Here is a 21,679-nt window from a genome sequence, read left to right on the forward strand (position 1 = left end):
ATGTGATATGTGGTGGGTAATAACTCAAGACTTAGTAAATATAATAAGATTTAATGTCATAGAAACTGTGTGATGCAGTCATAGTGGAAGTAAGGGAGGTTATAAAAACTATAGCTAACATATCTACATTTTAGAGATAAAAAAATACACTTCAAAAATTGTTAAAGTCAAGAATTGGATCATAATTATGCATCTACTTTTATCTCAGCAATTCTACTCTCAATTATATACCCTAGAGATACGTATAAATATATAAATATAATACCATCTAGAAGAATGTTTATGACAGAATTATCAATAGTGTCTAAAAATTATTATCAACCCAAATATGTATTAATCACAAAATGAAGAAACAATTTGTGCTTTCTCAATCAACAAAATACTACACAGCGATGAAATTACAGAAGAACTGCTACATTAATAAAAGACACTAATGAGTACATATTATATCATTCAATTACATAAACAAGCAAAACTATTGTATGCTATTCAAAGTCAGGCTAATACTTAATTGGAGGATAAAAGTAGTGAATAAATGGATCAGAAAAAGAGAATGATTCTAGGCAGGGTGTGATATCCTATACCACAATCTGAACAGTAGGTAAGTAGATATCTTCACCTCAAAATAATGTTCAAGATGATCTTACATTTTTGGACTATTCACTTAGTGTACGTATATTTCTCTTTTGCATTTAATATTTAAATGTTTATTTTATGAGATATATAATGCATTTTAAAACTCTAGAAATCAAATAGCAAAATAAGCACAGAAAATAGAGAAAATCCTAGAGGTTCCATCAGTGTGGTCAGTAAAAGCCTCTCTTAGAAGTAACACAAGAAGGAAGCCATAGAAAGGGAGAGAAGTATGCCTTGGGTTGTAGCAAGAGAGAATACTCCAAGAGCAGGAGAGAGGGAAAAAAATGTGTAAGGTATTAAGACGAGAACACCTTTGGGAACTTAAAGAAAAAAATAGAAGGCCAATCTAGAAGACAGTGTGCAATGGAAAAGTGTTAGGAAAAGAGCATGCCAGTGTCTAACAATGTAGGGTTCTGTAGACCAAATAACAGAGTTGGATTTTATTCTTTAAATAATGAGAAGCCAGGCAAAAGTCTTAATCAGGGGAGTGCTATAAACTGACTTTAATTGCAAAAAATCATTCTGGCTACAGGGTGGGAAACAATAGGAGACAAAAGAGTAATGTAGAGGCAAAGTGACTAGCTATGAGGAATGTCACTCACCATGACACAATTACTTTTTAGGAACTTAGAGATGATAATTCTCATATTGCATTTTCACAATCTTTCTTACAGCACTTAAAATGGTTCATGATATTGAGCACATTCTCATATGTCTGAGAACTAACAGTGTAATTGAATTGTTCATAATACAAAGGATAAATGTTTAAGGGATGAATACCCTGTTTTCCATGATGTGATAGTTTCACATTATATCAAAACAACTCATATACCCCATAAATATATACACTTAATCTGTACCCACAAAAACTTAAAATTAAACAATTAAAAGCAAATTAAAATGCCTTATATTTTCTCTGCTTCAAAAAAAATTAACTTTCTCACCTAACATTCAATTTCTACTTTAGAAAATATTTGTCAATGAGAAAAGTCCAATTTAAAAGCCAAACTTTCTATGATGACTCAAATTAAAGTACACAAATTATATGTCAACTCTTTGACATTTATTTTGAACTATTTGGCACTTTAAAAGCCTTTCATAAACTTCATATCCACAGACACATTAACTTACTTTCAGTGTTAGCAAGGGAAGAGATCACTCCTCATATTGTCTTATGCCCAATTTCTGCCTCTAAAGAAAAAAGAAGTAAAAACTAAAAGGTAGATTTGAAATGCATAAGCAAACAGCCTGGTGCCACACTCTGGGCCTCATAGTTAAAGATAGACCCCTGACCTAACTGCTTATCTTCTCTATAGATTACAGGCATTTTATGGAAAAGCGTTGTAAAAATCCCTGTCCTCTTCTATTCCGTTCTGATTACTGGTGCATGCAGCTCCCAGTCACATACCCACTGCTTGCTCAATCTATCACGACCCTCTCATGTGGACCCCTGTAGAGTTGTGAGCCCTTAAAAGGGGCAGCTCACTTGGGGAGCTCAGTTCTTGAGACAGGAGCCTTGCTGATGCTCCCAAATGAATAAACCCCTTCCTTCTTTAACTCGGTGTCTGAGGGGTTTTGTAAAAGTCTCTTCCTGCTACATAGTATCTTTATTTTTATCTTTCAGATATAAAGAGAATGTTATGAAATTATCAAGAATTCAACATGATCAACCAGTGAAGCCCCTGGATCGAGCAGTCTTCTGGATTGAATTTGTCATGCGACACAAAGGAGCTAAACACCTTCGGCCTGCAGCCCATGACCTCACCTGGTTCCAATATCACTCTTTGGATGTGATTGGGTTCCTGCTGGCCTGTGTGGCAACTGTGATATTTGTCATCATGAAATGTTGTCTGTTTTGCTACTGGAAGTTTGCTAGAAAAGGAAAGAAGGGAAAAAGTGATTAGTTATATATGAGATTTGAAGCTGGAAAACCTGATAGATGAGACTACTTCAGCTTATTCCAGGAAGAAAGATTATGATGCAAGATTTCTTTCTTCCTGTGACCAAAAAATAAAAATATAAATAAAAATAAAAACATTTTCAAAATTTATTTTGTCAAATAAAATTTTGTTTTTCAGAGATTTACCAGCCAGTTAATGGTTAGAAATATTTTGTGGAAATGAAGAAAACACTTCAGAAAACACAAAATAATGTAAATCCATATAAACTTGTATTGAAATTTGTCAAACTTATATTGAAATTTGTTGTTCTAATTCATAGTTTATACAAAAAATATTTACTCAGCTTAACTATATTTCACACATTCTACATAAACACAAGAACATGAAGATCCACTGACAGTATCAGTGCGGTTTTGCACATACTCAGAATAATTTGGCTTCATTTTGAACAGGATTGTATTGTTTTAACTGCTACTAAAGAGACTATTACATAGTGAAATTGTATGGAAAGTCTCGCTTCCTTTTGATATTTTAAGATGAGTAGTATTGCCAGCAATGGAACAAAGCTGGATGGAGACTGACTTTGATGAATTGAGAGAAGAAGGCTTCAGTCGATCAAACTTCTCAGAGCTAAAGGAGGAACTATGTAACCAGTGTAAAGAAAGTAAAAACCTTGAAAAAAAAAAAAATGGATGAATGGATAACTACAACAATCATTGCAGAGAAGACCTTAAAAGAACTGATACAGATGAAAATTATAATACAAGAACTATGTGAGAAATGCACAAGCTTCAGTAACCCACTCGATCAACTGGAAGAAAGAGTATCAGCAATTGAAGATCAAATAAATGAAATGAAGTGAGAAGAGAAGTGTAGAGAAAAAAAGAGTGTAAAGAAATGAACAAAGCCTCCAAGAAATATGGCTTTATGTGAAAAAATCAAATCTATGTCTGATTGGTATGCCTGAAAGTGATGGGGAAAATGGAACCAAGTTGGAAAACACTCTGCAAGATATGATCCAGGAGAATTTCCCCAACCTAGTAAGGCAGGCCAACATTCAAATTCAGGAAATACAGAGAACGCCACAAAGATACTTCTCAAGAAGAGCAACTCCAAGACATGTAATTGTCAGATTCACCAAAATGGAAATAAAGGAAAAAATGTTAAGGGCAGCCAGAGAGAAAGGTCGGTTTAAGCACAAAAGGAAGCCCATCAGACTAAGAGCAGATCTCTCAGCAGAAACTCTCCAAGCCAGAAGAGAGTGGGGACCAATATTCCATATTTTTCAAGAAAAGAATTTTCAACCCAGAATTTCATATCCAGCCAAACTACATTTCAGAAGTGAAGGAGAAATAAAATCCTGTACAGACAAAGAAATGCTTAGAGATTTTGTCACCACCAGGCCTGCCCTACAAGAGATCCTGAAGGAAACACTAAACATGGAAAGAAGGAACAACAGGTATCAGCCATTGCAAAAACATGCCAAAATGTAAAGTCCATTGATACTAGGAAGAAATTGTATCAACTAACGAACAAAATAACCAGCTAATATCATAATGTCAGGATCAGGTTCACACATAACAATATTAACCTTAAATGTAAATGGACTAAAAGGTCCAATTAAAAGACACAGACTGGCAAATTGGATAAAGAGTCAAGACCCATCAGTTTGCTGTATTCAGGAGACCCATCTCAAATGCAGAGACACACATAGGCTCAAAATAAAGGGATGGAGGAAGATCTACCAAGCAAATGGAGAACACAAAAAAGGCAGGGGTTGCAATCCTAGTCTCTGGTAAAACAGATTTTAAACCATCAAAGATCAAAAGAGACAAAGAAGGCCATTACACAATGATAAAGGGATCAATTCAACAGGAAGAGATAACCTAAATATATATTCATCCAATACAGGAGCACCTAGATTCATAAAGTAAGTCCTTAGAGACTTACAAAGAGACTTAGACTTCCATACAATAATAATGGGAGACTTTAACACCCCACTGTCAACATTAGACAGATCAAGACAGAAAGTTAACAAGGATATCCAGGAATTGAACTCAACTCTGCACCAAGCGAACCTAATAGACATCTACAGAAATCTCCACTTGAAATCAATAGAATATACATTCTTCTCAGCACCACATCACACTTATCCAAAACTGACTGCACAGTTGGAAGTAAAGCAATCCTCAGCAAATGTAAATGAACAGAAATTATAACAAACGGTCTCCCAGACCATAGAGCAATCAAACTAGAACTCAGAACCAAGAAACTCAATCAAAACCACTCAACTACATGGAAATTGAACAACCTGCTCCTGAATGACTACTGGGTACATAATGAAATGAAGGCAGAAATAAAGATGTTCTTTGAAACCAATGAGAACAAAGATACAACATACCAGAATCTCTGGGACACATTTAAAGCAGTGTGTAGAGGAAAATTTATAGCACTAAATGCCCACAAGAGAAAGCAGGAAAGATCTAAAATTGACCCCTTCACATCACAATTGAAACAACTAGAGAAGCAAGAACAATAACATTCAACAGCTAGCAGAAGGCAAAAAATAACTAAGATCAGAGCAGAACTGAAGGAGATAGAGACACAAAAAACCCTCCAGAAAATCAATGAATCCAGGAGCTGATCTTTTGAAAAGATCAAAAAAATTGATAGACCACTAACAAGACTAAAAAGAAGAAAAGAGAGAAGAATCAAATAGATGCAAAAAAATGATAAAGGGGATATCACCACTAACCCCACAAAAATAAAAACTACCATCAGAGAATACCATAAACACCTCTATGCAAATAAACTAGAAAATCTAGAAGAAATGGATAATTTCCTGGACACTTACACTCTCCCAAGACTAAACCAGGAAGAAGCTGAATCCCTGAATATATCAATAGCAGGCTCTGAAATTGAGGCAATAATTAATAGCCTACCAACCAAAAGAAATCCAGTACCAGAGGATTCACAGCCGAATTCTAACAGAGATAGAAGGAGGAGTCAGTACCATTCCTTCTGAAACTATTCAAATCAATAGAAATAGAGGGAATCCTCCCTATCTCATTTTATGAGGCCAACATCATCCTGATACCAAAGCCTGACAGAGATACAAAAAAAAAAAAAAAAAAAAAAAAAAAGAATTTTAAACCAATATCTCTGATGAACATTGATGCAAAAATCCTCAATAAAATACTGGCAAACCGAATCTAGCAGCACATCAAAAAGTGTATCCACCATGATCAAGTGGTCATCATCCCTGGGATGCAAGGCTGGTTCAACATATGTAAATCAATAAACATATTCCAGCATATAAACAGAACCAAAGACAAAAACCACATGATTATCTCAGTAGATACTGAAAAGACCTTTGGCAAAATTCAACATCCCCTCATGCTAAAAATACTCAATAAATTTGGTATTGATGGAACACATCTCAAAATAATAAGAGCTCTTTATGACAAATCCACAGCCAATATCATACTGAAAGGGCAAAAACTGGAAGCATTCCCTTTAAAAACTGGCACAAGACAGGGATGCCCTCTCTCACCACTCCTATTCAACATAGTGTTGGAAGTTCTGGCTAGGGCAATCAGACAAGAGAAAAAAATGAAGGATATTCAGTTAGGAAAAGAAGAAGTCAAATTGTCCCTGTTTGCAGATGACATGATTGTATATTTAGAACACCCTATTGTCTCTGCCCGAAATCTCCTAAAGCAGATAAGCAACTTCAGCAAAGTCTCAGGATACAAAATCAATGCGCAAAAATCACAAGCATTCTTATACACCAGTAACAGACAAACAGAGAGCCAAATCATGAATGAATTCCCATTCACGATTGCTTCAAAGAGAATAAAATACCTAGGAATCCAACTTACAAAGGATGTAAAGGACCTCTTCAAGGAGAACAACAAACCACTGCTCAGTGAAATAAAAGAGGACACAAACAAGTGGAAGAACATACCATGCTCATGGATAGGAAGAATCAATATCGTGAAAATGGCCATACTGCCCAAGGTAATTTGTAGATTCAATGTCATCCCCATCAAGCTACCAATGAGCTTTCTTCACAGAATTGGAAAAAACCGCTTTAAAGTTCATATGGAACCAAAAAAGAGCCCGCATTGCCAAGACAATCCTAAGTCAAAAGAACAAAGCTGGAGGCATCACACTACCTGACTTCAAACTATACTACAAGGCTACAGTAACCAAAACAGCATGATACTGGTACCAAAACAGAGATATAGACCAATGGAACAGAACAGAGACCTCAGAAATAATACCACACATCTACAGCCATCTGATCTTTGACAAACCTAACAAAAAGAAGAAATGGGGAAAGAATTCCCTATTTAATAAATGGTGTTGGGAAAATTGGCTACCCATAAGTAGAAAGTTGAAACTGAATCCTTTCCTTACTCCGTATAGGAAAATTAATTCAATTTGGATTAGAGACTTAAATGTTAGACCTAAAACCATAAAAAACCCTAGAGGAAAACCTAGGTAATACCATTCAGGACATACACATGGTCAAGGACTTCATGTCTAAAACACCAAAAGCAATGGCAACAAAAGCCAAAATTGACAAATGGGATCTAATTAAACTAAAGAGTTTCTTCACAGCAAAAGAAACTACCATCAGCATGAACAGGCAACCTACAGAATGGGAGAAAATTTTTGCAATCTACTCATCTGACAAAGGGCTAATATCCAGAACTTACAAAGAACTCAAACAAATTTACAAGAAAAAAAAAAAATCCATCAAAAAGTGGGCAAAGGATATGAACAGACCCTTCTCAAAAGAAGACATTCATACAGTCAAAAGACAAATGAAAAAATGCTCATCATCACTCACCATCAGAGAAATGCAAATCAAAACCACAATGAGATACCATCTCACGCCAGTTAGAATGGAAATCATTAAAAAGTCAGGAAACAACAGGTGCTGGAGAGGATGTGGAGAAATAGGAACACTTTTACACTGTTGATGGGAGTGTAAACTAGTTCAACCATTGTGGAAAACAGTGTGGCAATTCCTCAAGGATCTAGAACTAGAAACACCATTTGACCTAGCCATCCCATTACTGTGGATATACCCAAAGCATTATAAGTCATGCTGCTCTAAAGACACATGCACACGTATCTTTATTGCAGCACTATTCACAATAGCAATGACTTGGAATCTACCCAAATGTCCATCAGTGACAGACTGGATTAAGAAAATGTGGCACATATACACCATGGAATACTATGCAGCCATAAAAAAGGATGAGTTTGTGTCCTCTGTAGGGACATGGATGCAGCTGGAAACCATCATTCTCAGCAAACTATCACAAGAACAGAAAACCAAATACCGCATGTTCTCACTCATAGGTGGGAATTGAACAATGAGATCACTTGGAAACAGGAAGGGGAACATCACACACTGGGTCCTATTTTGGGGAGGTGGTGGATGGGATAGCATTAGGAGATATACCTAATGGAAATGCCAAGTTAATGGGTGCAGCACATCAACATGGCACATGTATACATATGGAACAAACCAGCCCATTGTGCATATGTACCCTAGAACTTAAAGTATAATTTTAAAAAAAAAATGAAAAAAAAAATGCTGAATATTAGCCACTGATCTCCGTTGGCTTCTGGGATGTTGTTTTTATTTTATTTTATTTTATTTTATTATTTTTTTATTTTTTATTATACTTTAAGTTCTAGGGTACATGTGCATAACATGCAGGTTTGTTTCATACGTATACTTGTGCCATGATGGTGTGCTGCACCCATCAACTCGTCAGCACCCATCAACTCATCATTTACATCAGGTATAACTTGCAATGCAATCCCTCCCCCCTCCCCCCTCCCTGTGATACGCCCCGGTGTTTGATGCTCCCCTTCCCGAGTCCAAGTGATCTCATTGTTCAGTTCCCACCTATGAGTGAGAATATGCGGTGTTTGCTTTTCTGTTCTTGTGATAGTTTGCTGAGAATGATGGTTTCCAGCTGCATCCATATCCCTACAAAGGACACAAACTCATCCTTTTTTATGGCTGCATAGTATTCCATGGTGTATATGTGACACATTTTCTTAATCCAGTCCATCGCTGATGGACATTTGGGTTGATTCCAAGTCTTTGCTTTTGTGAATAGTGCCGCAGTAAACATAAGTGTGCATGTGTCTTTATAGCAGCACGATTTATAATCCTTTGGGTATATACCCAATAATGGGATGGCTGGGTCATATGATATTTCTACTTCTAGATCCTTGAGGAATCGCTGCACTGTTTTCTGCACTGGTTGAACTAGTTTACAGTCCCACCAACAGTGTAAAAGTGTTCCTATTTCTCCACATCCTCTCCAGCACCTGTTGTTTCCTGACATTTTAATGATTTCCATTCTAACTGGTGTGAGATGGTATCTCATTGTGGTTTTAATTTGCATTTCTCTGATGGCTAGTGATGATGAGCATTTTTTCATGTGTCTGTTGGCTGCATAAATGTCTTCTTTTGAGAAGTGTCTTTTCATATACTTTGCCCACTTTTTGATTTTTTTTTTTTTCTTGTAAATTTGTTTGAGTTCTTTGTAGGTTCTGGATATGAACCCTTTGTCAGATGAGTAGATTGCAAAAATTTTTTCCCATTCTGTAGGTTGCCTGCTCACTCTGATGGTAGTTTCTTTTGCTGGGCAGAAGCTCTTTAGTTTAATTAGTCAATTTGTCAATTTTGGCTTTTGTCAATTTTGGCTTTTGCTGCCGTTGCTTTTGGTGTTTTAGAAATGAAGTCCTTGCCCATGCCTATGTCCTGAATGGTGTTACCTAGGTTTTCTTCTAGGGTTTTTATGGATTTAGGTCTAACATTTAAGTCTCTAATCCATCTTGAATTAATTTTCATATAAGGAGTAAGGAAAGTATCCAGTTTCAGCTTTCTACTTTCGGCTAGTCAATTTTCCCAGCACCATTTATTCAATAGGGAATCCTGTCCCTATTTCTTGTTTTTGTCAGGTTTATCAAAGACCAGATGGCTATAGATGTGTGGTATTATTTCTGAGGGCTCTGTTCTGTTCCATTGGTCTATATATCTGTTTTGGGACCAGTATCATGCTGCTTTGGTTTCTGTAGCCTTGTACTATAGTTTGAAGTCAGGTAGTGTGATGCCTCCAGCTTTGTTCTTTTGACTTAGGATTGTCTTGGCAATGCGGGCTCTTTTTTGGTTCCATATGAACTTTAAAGTAGTTTTTTCTGATTCTGTGAAGAAAGTCATTGGTAGCTTAGAGGGGATGGCATTGAATCTATAAATTACCTTTGGCACTATGGCCATTTTAATGATATTGATTCTTCCTATCCATGAGCATGGTATGTTCTTCCATTTGTTTGTGTCCTCTTTTATTTCACTGAGCAGTGGTTTGTTGTTCTCCTTGAAGAGGTCCTTTACATCCCTTGTAAGTTGGATTCCTAGGTATTTTATTCTCTTTGAAGCTATTGTCAATGGGAGTTCATTTATGATTTGGCTCTCTGTTTGTCTGTTACTGGTATATAAGAATGCTTGTGATTTTTGCACATTGATTTTGTATCCTGAGACTTTGCTGAAGTTGCTTATCAGCTTAAGGAGATTTTGGGCTGAGACAATGAGTTGTTCTAAATATACAATCATGTCATCTGCAAACAGGGACAATTTGGCTTCTTCTTTTCCTAAAAATACAGTTTTTTAAAAAATCATATGATCAGTCTACAGTAGAAAGGAAGGATAAACTTAAAGAAATGTGATAAAATATTTTAATTAAATATCTAAAATCTCTAAAAACATAACTATTTTCTTGATTAAAAATTCATTTTTATTATTTTACATTTTATTATTTCATTTTATTATTGTAACAGGCTTGATAATTACATGTAATTTCCATAACTTAAAAGCCACCTATTTAAGGTGTAAAATCCCAATATATTTAGAATGCTTACGAGTCATGAATCCACCTGGAATCATAAAATTTAGGTTGTTGTATAAGTGACTTCTTTCACTGAGCATAATTTTTTTTAATGGTTTTTAGATTCATTCACGTTGTAGTATTTTCATTTCTTCTTACAGCAGTATAATATTTTAGAGTATGGATATGCCATATTTTCTTTGTTCACTTATCAGTTCATTGGTCTTTTGAGTGTTTCCAATTGTGGCTTCTAGGAACATTGCTACACATGTTTTTGCATAAACATGTTTTTCTTTGGGATTGATACTATAAATGGAATTGCTGGCTCATGTGGGAAGTATGTTTATGAAGAACTGCTAAACTGTTTTCCAAAGTATTTGTTCCATTTGTCATTACCACTAACAATGCAAGAGTGTTCCAATTCCACACAGGAAACAGGAAAATACTCTGTAGAAGTGGTTGGTTCCCCTGCAAAGGTCCCACCCGCAAGCCTGAAAACTCTTGGCCCTAAATGAGAAGAAACATTCTGTTTTTGAGGTCCAAAGTTGCCTTTTGGCCCACCATGCCCCCCATTTTGTACCCATATAAACCCCAACCACCTGGCATGAACAGAAGAGCAGAAGAATGGCAGAATGCTGCAACAGAGAGAAGAGAAGGAATTTCTGAATGCCGAGAGTAGTTCAGCTGAAGACGGTTGGAGAGGAGAGGAGATTGGATGCTGGATGACCAAACTCCAGAGGAAGATCATCTTCCCACTCCATCACCATTCCAGCTCCCCATTCATCCCACTGAGAGCCACCTCCACCACTCAGTGAAACCCCTGCATTTGTCCTCCAAGTCCATGTGTGACCTAATTCTTCCTGGATGCTGGACAAGGACCTGAGTACTAACAGGATGCTGAACTGGTTAACACTTAAGCCATCAGTATATGGTAAGGCTAAAAGAGTACACTAACACATACCCACTTGGGCTTCAGGAGTTGCAGACTCCCACCCCTGTATGCTGCCATGGCGCCAGAGACCAGGGGCGCTCGCCCAGGCTCCTGCACTTGCCTGTCTGCGTGCTCCCTCTCCCGTAAGGGGCTTGAACGTGCATGGCAATGGAACAGATGAGCCACACAGCTGTCGCACATCTTGTGGGGGGAGGGGCAAAGAATTCTTGCATTTCATATACAAGAATGTTTATGACAGAATTATTAATATTGTCCAAAAATTGTTAGTAGCCCAAATGTCTATTGGTCATAAAATGATGACATAATCTGTGGTTTAGCCATCAACAAAATACTACACAGCAATGGTATTAACCAACAACTGCTACACAAAAGTTTAAAAAAATAGACTTTAATGAATACATGTTCTATAATTCAGTTACATAAACAAAGAAAACTAATGTATGATATTTGAAGTCAGGCTACTATTTAATTGGACGACAAAAGTAGTGACTAAATATTTCAAGACAAGAGAGTTATTCTAGGCAGGTTGTGACATCCTACACCATGATCTGAAGAGTAGGTAAATTGGTATCTTCTCTTCAAGATATATCTGTTCAAGATGATCTTACGCTTTTGACCTATTCACTTAGTGTATGTATATTTATATTTTGACTTTAATATTTAAAGGTTTATTTTATAAGATATATAATATATTTAACATTGTAAGAATCGAGTATCAAAATAAGTATAAAACAGTAGAGAAAATACTAGAGATTCCATCATAGTGTGGCCAGCAAAAGCCTCTCTTAGAGGTAATACTTAGAGGGAAGCCTCAAAAAGAGATAGAAGCATGCCTTGGGTTGTTGCAAGAAAGAATGTTCCAAGAGCATAAGGAGGGGGCAAAATGTGTAAAGATACTATGGTGAGAACACTTTTGGCACCCTAAAGAAAAATATAAGGTCAATGTCTCTAGGAGACCTAGCGTGTATGGCAAAAGTGTTAGGAGAACAGTTTGCCAGTGTTTGACATTGCAGGGTCCTGTATGCCAAATAACAGAGTTGGATTTTATTCTTAATATGAGAAGTCAGGCAAAAATCTTAATTAGGGGAGTGGCAAAATCTGACTTTTATTTCAAAAATATCATTTTGGCTACTGGGTAGGAAACAGTAGGAGACAAAAGGTAGGGTAGAAGCAGAGTGACTAGCTATGAGGCATTTCACTCGCCATGACACAATTCCTTTTTGGAACTTAAAAATGATAGTTCTCAAATTGTATTTCCACTATCTTTCCTAAAGCACTTAAAATTGCTCATGATGTTGCGCACGTTCTCATACGCCTGTTTGAGAACTAAAAGAGTATAATTGGATTGTTCACAACACAAAGTTATCCTTTTAAGGGAAGGATACCTTATTCTCCATGATGTGATCATTTCACATTGCAGCCTGTATCAAAACATCTCATGCATCCCATAAATATATATACCTGGTAAATACCCACAAAAACTAAAAATTAACAAACTAAAAAGTAATAATAAAATGGTTTATATTTGTTTTTCCTGTAAGAAATTAATTTTCCTGACTTTCCATTTTACTTTTAAAAATTTGTCAATGATAAAATTCCAATGTAAAAGCCAAAGTTTCTATGATGACTCAAACTAAATTGCACAAATTCTATGTCAATTATATGTCATTTACTTTGAATCATTTAGAACTTTAAAAACCTTTCATGTGCTGGGCGCAGTGGCTCATGCCTGTAATCCTAGCACTTTAGGAGGCCGAGGCGGGTGGATCACCTGAGGTCAGGAGTTCGAGACCACTCTGGCCAACATGGAAAAACCCTGTTTGTCTCTACTAAAAATCCAAAAAGTAGCCAGGCATGGTGTCTTGTGCCTGTAATCCCAGCTACTCGGGAGGCTGAGGCAGGAAAACCTCTTGACACCATGGTAGGTGGAGGTTGTAGTGAGCCGAGACTGCACCACTGCACTCCAGCCTGGGCAACACAGCAAGACTCTGTTTCAATTAATTAATTAATTAATTAGTTAAAATAAAAACCATATATGGACTTGATATGCTCAAGAAAATAAACTTACTTTCAATTTTGGTATCTCTATGTTTATCCTTCAGATATAAAGAGAACACTATGAAGTTATCAAGAATTTGTCATGATCAACCAGTAAAGGTTGAGCAGTCTTCTGGATTGAATTTTTCAGTCACCATAAAGGAGCCAAGCACCCTTGGGTTGCGGCCCACGACCTAACCTGTTTCCAGTACCACTCTTTGGATGTGATTGGGTTCCTGCTGACCTGTGTGGCAACTGTAACATTTACCATCATACAATGTTGTATGTTTTATTTCTGGAAATTTGCTAGAACTGGAAAGAAGGGGAAAAGAGATTAGCTGTATTTGAGTCTTGAAGCTGAGAAATCAGATAGATGGGACTTCTTCAGTTTATTCCAACAAGAAAGGTTATGACGCAAGATTCCTTTCTTTCTGTGACAGAAAATCTCTTTAAAACTTACTTACCTTGTCAAATAAAAATTTGTTTTTCAGAGATTTAATACCTGTTTAATGGTTAGAAACACTTTTTGTCAAGAGGGAAAATACTGGCAAAACTATTAAATAGTATAAAGTCATACGAGCTGATATTTAAACTTGTAGAGCTTATATTGAAATTCGTTGCTCCCATTCATAGGTTACATGAAAAAAAAATTTACTGAGCTTAAGTACATTTCATATATTTTACTTAAATGCAAGAATATTAAGAAGTCCACTGACAGTATTGGTACTGTTTTGCAAATACTCAGATTACTTTGGCTTCATTTTGAGCAGGATTTTCATATTTTAACTGTTGTTAAAGGAATTATTAAACAATTGAATTGTATTAAAAATCTCTCTCTTCCTTTTAATATTTTGAGATGAGTAGTGCTACTTGACCTTTACGCTGAAGCACTATGCTTCAGCGTCATTTTTTTTCCCAAAACTTGAGGCAAAATGTTTATTATTTTAGAGCTTTATTCATTTCCCCAATAGAATGTATGTGGAATTAGAAATATAGCTACTGCTACCTGCTTCCTACAGTAATATTGAACTATTTTACAAAGTCTTTGGTTCTATGAGCCAATTCAGACTTTCCATGTGATTTCAACAAAATCAAGACATCTTTGTCCAAAAAAAATCAGAAATGTAGAAATGAGTGAGTGAGTGGTGGAGAGAACACTGGACTAAAAGTCAGGAGAGCTGGGGTCCAGTCCCATGCTTCTGCTGAGCCAATCTTTCACCCTGAGCCTCAGTGTACCCATTTTTTCTGGTCACTTAAAAATATTCATCTGGTTGATTTTATTCTCATATTTTAAATTATTTCAATAGATTTTAGGGAACAGGTGGTGTTTGATTAGATGGATAATTTATTTAGTTGTGATTTCTGAAATTTTGGCACACCCATCACCCAAGCAGTGTACACAGCACCCAAAGTGTAGTCTTTTATCCCTCTTCCCATTCCGACCTTTCCCGGAGTGCTGAGAGTCCATTATATTACTCTTATGCCTTGGCGTTTTCATAGCTTAGTTCCCACTTACAAGTGAGAACATCCAATGTTTGACTACCTAATCCTGAATTACTTCACTTAGAATAATGTTCTCCAACTCTATCCAGGTTGCCGTTAATGGCATTATTTTGTTATTTTTATGGCTGAGTAGCAATCCAAGGTGTATGACTGTGTGTGTGTGTCTGTGTGTGTGTGTGTGTATCACATTTTCTTTATCCTCCCATTGGTTGTTGGACATTTAGGTTTGTTCCATATTTTTACAGTTGGGAATTGTGCTGCTGTGAAGATGTGAGTGCACGAGTCTTTGCATATAATGACTTCGTTTTTTTCTGTGTAGATACCCAGTAGTAGGACAGCTGGGTAAAAATGTAGATCTACTTTTAGTTCTTTAAGGAATCTCCATACTCTTTTCTATAGTGGTTGTACTAGTTTACATTCCCACCAGCAGTGTAAAAGTGTTCCCTTTTACCACATCCATGCCAATATTGTATTATTTGAGGGATTTTAATGATTCTCATTCTTACAGGAGGACAGTGGTATTGCATTGTGGTTTTGATTTGCATTTCCATGATAATTAGTGATGTTGAGCATTTTTTTTTTTTTAATGTTTGTTGGACATTTGTATATTTTCTTTTGAGAATTGTCAATTCTTGATCGGCCTACTTTTTAATGGTATTATTTGTTTTTCTCTTGTTAATTTGCTTGAACTCTTTGTATATTCTGAATATTAGTCCTTTGTCAGGTGCATAGTTGGTGAATATTTTCTCCCATTCTGTGAGTTGTCTGTTGACTCAGCTGATTATTTCTTTGCTGTGCAGTAGTCTTTTAGTTTAATTAAACTAAATAGATGTGACTTAATTAAGTCACATCTATTTATCTTTGTTTTTGTTGCATTTGCTTTTGGGTTCTTGGTCATAAAGTCCTTGTTAAGCCAATGTCTAGAAGAGACTTTCTGATGTTATCTCCTAGAGTTTTTATTGTTTCAGGTCTTAGGTATAATTTTTTCATCCATCTTAAGTAGATTTTTTTTAAATAAGTCGAGAGATGTGGATTCAGTACCGTTCTACTACATGTGGCTTGTCAATTATCCCAGCACCATTGGTTGAATAAGGTGTCCTTTCTCCACTTTATGTTTTTGTTTGCTTTGTCAAAGATCAGTTATCTATAAGTATTTGGCTTTATTTCTGGATTCTGGATTCTGTTCCATTGGTCGACATACCTGTTTTTATACCAGTGCCACCCTGTTTCAGTAGCTACAGCCTTGTAGTAGTTTGAAGTTGGGGAATGTGATACCTCCAGATTTGTTCTTTTTGCTTAGTCTTGCTTTGGCTATGCAGACTTCAAACTGAGAATCAAATCAAGAATTCAACCCTTTTCACAACAGCTGAATCAAGAAAAAAAAAAAAAAAAACATATAAAATACTTAGAAATATACTCAACCAAGAAGGTGAAAGACCTCCACTAAGAAAACTACAAAATTCTGTCAAAACAAATCATAGATGACACAAACAAATGGAAACATCTCCTATGCTCATGGATAGGTACAATCAATTTTATGAAAATGACCATACAGCCAAAAGCAATCTATGAATTCAGTGCAATTCTCATCAACATAGCATCATCATTCTTAACAGAGCTAGGAAAAACAATCCTAAATTTCATATTGGTTTTATTCTCATTTATGACCTTTAATTGCAAATGTAAGTTTTTAATTTTAGTTTGTGATAATATAGGAAATGCACTCTAAAAGGACTTAGTGAATTTTCAATCTTGCTAAACATACATGTACATATATATGTCCATTTCTTTTGAAACAAGACACAGCATCACTTTACTATCTAATAGGTATGTTGGGAAATTCAATGTGTTTATTGAAGACAGTTTGAAATAATAATTATTATTCTACATAATTATATTTTAAAAGATCATGTCTAATTTTTTCTCTTTTCCAGTCTTTTGATCTTTCCCTCCTATAAATATAACATTAAATTTTTAGCATAACAAAACGATATACACAAGGAATACAAAAAGTATATAAAGTTTGTGGAAAATAGCTAAATCAAGCCATACACCTTTAATCTGCACATCAGTGAAGCACTTTATGATCACAGTGGTCCAAACTGACAGAAACCTATTTGTCTTTGTTAACCAGAAGTCTCATCATTAAACAAGTCTCCCAACAAATATTCTTGAGCCTAAGCCATGATTTAACTATATATCACTATATATAGATGTGTGTGTGTCTATATATACACACATTTATATCACTATGTATAGATCACCAAATATATAGATTTGTATTTGTATACATATATATGAATCATGTCATACACAGACACATCTACACTAAAACATTGATGTAAAAAGTTATAGGAAGCGTTTACAACAGAATATTTTATACAAATCATCCAGGTATTGATACATTTATAAAGAAAAGTAGGAATAATAAGGTGGCTTTATTTGCTTCAACTTCCTCACCAATGAAATGGCAGTGGTGGTCATAGTATTATCAACCTCATGGGGTTGATGACAGGATGAATTCATTCATATTTCAAAGCAACAAAAACAATTGTATATACAGAAATGTAAAATTTTTTGGAACACTGAATTTGGCAAGGTTTTTAGATATGACGCCAGGAGCAGAAGCAACCAAAATAAAATTGATAAACAGGGTTTCATCAAAATTAAGATTTGCACACATCAAAGAACACCATCAATGAAGTCAAAAGAGAAACCAGAGTTTGAAGTATATATTTACAAGTTACATACCTGATAAGTGACTTATATAAAAAATATATAAAGAAAGCTCACAGCTCAATGTTAAAAAGACAAATAGCCTAATCAAAAAATGTTTAAAAGATCTAAACAGGAATTTACCTGGGAATATGTAAATGTCCAGTAAGAACATAAAAAAAAGTTTTATGCTAGATTATATAGTTGAGAGAAATATATAACATCTTCCCAATAACAAATAACTTTTCCTTTGTGCTCATAGTCAGGTAAATAAATCCTCATGACTAAACAGAAAAGCTGCCTGGAATAAATACAAGTTATTTAGCAGAACTAGAACAATATAAAATTAAAGATAAGTAAACAAATAACACTAGTCTTACTAAGAATCCATACTAGTGATTAAAATATTACAAATGAAGAGTCTGGCTTCCATATTTTTTAACAGTATCTTTCCCCATTACTGTGTAAAGATGCTATTTTAATTCTTATTATATGTATTAAGTCAAATATACACACACGCACAGCTATGCATTAATAATAGAGGAAATGTATCTTGTGGCACATACCTCCTTCCAAAGGAACTGAGTGATGAGGTTTGTTTAAAAACTTGGCACTACTGAAAACAGTGTGGAGGTTTCTCAAAAAAATTAACATAAGATTACCATGTGATGCAGCAATCCCTCTTCTGGATATTTATCCATAAGAATTAAAATCAGGATCTCAAAGAGATATTTGCACATCCATATTCATAACAGCACTATTATGAAAGCTCAGACCTTGAAGCAATCCCAGCATCTATCCAAGCAAAGTGTAGGACCAACCGAGGCCAATTGGTCTAAAATGAAAGGAAAGGTGCTTGTGCTGTGTCATAACCAGGAGGGAATGGGAGGAAAATTGTCGAAACCCAACCCATTGGGATGCATGTTAAAGAACTTTAAGAAAGGCTTTGCGGGGGGGTTAGGAAGTCAAGGTGAACCCATCGAATGCTGAGAGCTCTCTGTGAATTAGAATAGCTCTCTTTTGGTGTTGGCTGGCCGGCCGAATGTACCACACATAGGGAGACCATTGGTCACGTGTTTAAGGTGGTGACCAGAGTCGGAGGACAGTCACATTCAGACCAAATTTCCTTATACGAACTCATGGCCGAATGCAGCCCTGTTTAGCAGCTTATTGCGGAATGCTCACACTGGAGCAGAGAAATCAGCTGCGCTGGCAGCTGCAAAGACAAAGTGAAAGCTTCGCCTGTAAACACAGAGTTAAAGAGAAAGTCACAAGAGCTTGTAGCATGAGCAGAGTGAAAAGTGAAAGCTTCTCTGGCAAACACGGAGACAGAAAGAAAGTCGCAGGAAAAATCGGTTTTGCAAGAACCACTGGCGGGAAAAGAGACCCCTCCTTCATATGTTCCAATCTAACCCCCTTTACCCAGAGTTACTGACTCTGAGGAGTCAAGCTGAAAAGGATACACGCCCCTAGTCTCTGCTAAGATGAAAAAATCTGAGCGCTCGCTCCAGGAAGTTAAGGCGAAATGCTAGGAAATCAAGCAAGCTTTCTCCAGTCAGGTCATGTTCCGGCTATACAAATGCGTCTCTGGGAAACAAGGGGACCCCCATAGGATCCAAATGAGGCAGCCCAGCTACAGCAGCTGCCCAGATACCAAGAGGCACCTCTGCAAAGTTTAAGGGAAGGCGGGAGAAAGGCAATCAATTTATGGAAAATCTCAGAGGTGCTTCAGGGCGCAGATGAAAGCCCCAGTCAGTTTTATAAAACACAGTGAGGCCAGCGCATGGTGAACAGGGCATTTGTATTGCAGGCCCAGGGGGATATCAGGCGAAAATTGCAGAAAGTGGAAGGTTTTGCAGGCATGAATGCTACTCAGCTCACTGAAGTGGCCACAAGTTGTACATTAACCGAGATCAGGAGGCAGAGGCAGGCTCATTGAAGGCTTAAGAAAAAGGCTGATTTGCTGGCAGCAGCCCTCACAGAGAGGGAAGCTGGCTTGGCAAAGGGTCGTGATGCGGGCATGGACGTGGGCGGGGAAGAGGCCAGTATGGACAGGGATTTGAGAGCCGACTGAGGCTGGAAAGAGATCAGTGTGCACGGGGCAAAAGACAAGGACACTGGAAGGATGAGTGTCCAGAGTATAATATCAAGGAGAAGGGTCAGGGCCATGGTAAGGTCACCAGTTGGGGGCTGCCACACCCAGGAGAAACCAGACACTGCTCTGATCAGACTGGAAGGGGATGAAGGATAGGAGGACTAGGACAGACCAGGCTGCTTCACTTTGGGCCCGGAGGAGCCCACATCAGATTAGAAGAGAGATGCCAGCTAATGGACTTTACGGTAGACACCAGAGTTAAACACTCAGTAGTGACCCAACCTATAGGGCCACTATCCAAGAACTGTGCAACTATTGTAGGAGGTACTGGGGTCTCTGAAAAGAGACTCACCTGTTGGTCAAAGAGGTGTGTTATAGGAGGATGAGAAGTCCAACATGAATTCCTATACCTCCCAAATTGTTCAGTTCCTTTGCTGGGAAGAGACCCACTTCAAAAACTGCGGGCACAGATTATATTTTATCCAAAAGGGAATGTAACTTTAAACCTACCTCGCCCAGAGGCTATGATGTTAACCCTTACTGTTCCGCAGGCTGAAGAATGGAGACTATATGCAAAAAAGACTCTGGAACCAGGAGTAAATGAAACGCATGGGTTGCTTACTAAAATTCTCAGAGTTTGGGCTAAAGTATCCCACCTGGACTGGCTGTAAGTCAGGCACCAGTGGTGGTAGAGTTAAAATCGGGAGCAATTCTGGTTCTGGTCCGATAGGACCCAATACTCTCCAAGATCCTACGGGTTGTCCGCAAACACTTAGAGCAGCTTCATAAGCATGGAATCATAGTCAAATGCCAGTCACCATGGAACACCCCTCTCTTGCCAGGGCGGAAGCCGTCTGGTGAATATAGACCAGTACAGAATTTGTGTGTCAAAAATCAGGCCATGGTGACCATCCACCCAGTGGTGCCAAACCCATCTACTTTAAGGGAACATATTCCAGTAAGAGCCACTTAGTTTACAGTCCTAGATTTAAATGATACATTTTTCTGTCTCTGGCTTGCACTATTCAGTCAGTCTATTTTTGCTTTTCAATGGGGTGAATCACAGTACACTTGGACAAGACTCCCACAAGGATTTAAAAACTCTCCTACGATCTTTGAAGAGGCACTGGCCTCAGACCTTAAAGCATATACCCCACCGAATAGTGACTGTATCTTGCTCCAGTACATTGATGATCTTCTTCCAGCAGCCCAACCCGGGAGGACTGCTTCCAAGGGACCCAAGACCTCCTGCACCTGCTATGGAAGGCAGGATATAAAGTATCAGGGAAAAAGGCCCAAATCTGCCTTAAAAGTGACCAGTATTTAGGCTTCTATATAAGCCAAAGGAAAAGATGGCTCCACAGCAAATGGAAGCAGGCTGTTTATGTGCTTTCTATTCCTATCACCCAGTGACAAAATAGTTCCTATGGGCAGCAGGGTTCTACCCCATCTGGATCCCAAATTTCTCGCTCGTGGCTAAGCCATTATATGAAGCCAAAAAGAGGGAAAAAGGAGTCCCTCTTCTGGAAGGCCGACCAGGAGAAGACCTTTAAGGAAATCAAAGAAGTCTTGACTCAGGCCCCAGCTTTAGGACTGCCAGATCTAACTAAGCCTTTTTTTTATATGTCCATGAGCAAAAGGGAATGGCCATAAGAGTTCTAACTCAAGCCATAGGGTCATGACATCACCCGGTGGCACATTTATCCAGGCAATTGAATTCTGTGGCACTTGGATGGCTTCCTTGTTTTAAGGCACTAGCTGTCCCTGCTTTGCTGGCACAGGAAGCTAATAAACTGACTTTAGGACAGCCACTGACAATCCAGGTACCACACTCAGTTATAACTTTGACCGACCAAAGGGGGCACTATTGGTTATCAAATCCGAGAATAACTCAATGAAAAGGGCTCCTATGTGAAAATCC

General features: G+C 37.3%; 1 protein-coding gene and 1 long non-coding RNA gene across 5 annotated transcripts in view; one reads left to right on the forward strand and one right to left on the reverse strand.

Annotated features, from left to right (window-relative positions):
• The window catches only part of LOC103235708 (UDP-glucuronosyltransferase 2B9), a 37,996-nt gene extending 32,352 nt beyond the window's left edge, over positions 1 to 5,644 (forward strand). For 3 of the 4 annotated variants that reach the window (XM_073017318.1, XM_073017321.1, XM_073017322.1), the window contains one exon: positions 2,261 to 2,627. In XM_073017318.1, coding sequence (XP_072873419.1) covers positions 2,261 to 2,540 — 280 coding nt within the window. In that variant the 3' untranslated portion in view covers positions 2,541 to 2,627. Of the gene's footprint in view, positions 1 to 2,260; positions 2,628 to 5,639 lie in introns of those variants that run through there. The other variant, XM_073017320.1, reaches the window with a different exon arrangement.
• LOC140711986 (uncharacterized) lies at positions 660 to 19,305 on the reverse strand. Its single transcript, XR_012093335.1, has 4 exons — positions 18,230 to 19,305; positions 16,150 to 16,314; positions 2,402 to 2,508; positions 660 to 1,827 (listed from the first exon to the last, which is right to left on the reverse strand). It is a non-coding gene; the product is annotated as an uncharacterized lncRNA (long non-coding RNA).
• Between the last annotated feature and the right edge of the window lie 2,374 nt (positions 19,306 to 21,679).

This window comes from Chlorocebus sabaeus, chromosome 7 (assembly GCF_047675955.1).
Source record: "Chlorocebus sabaeus isolate Y175 chromosome 7, mChlSab1.0.hap1, whole genome shotgun sequence".
NCBI lineage: Eukaryota > Metazoa > Chordata > Mammalia > Primates > Cercopithecidae > Chlorocebus > Chlorocebus sabaeus.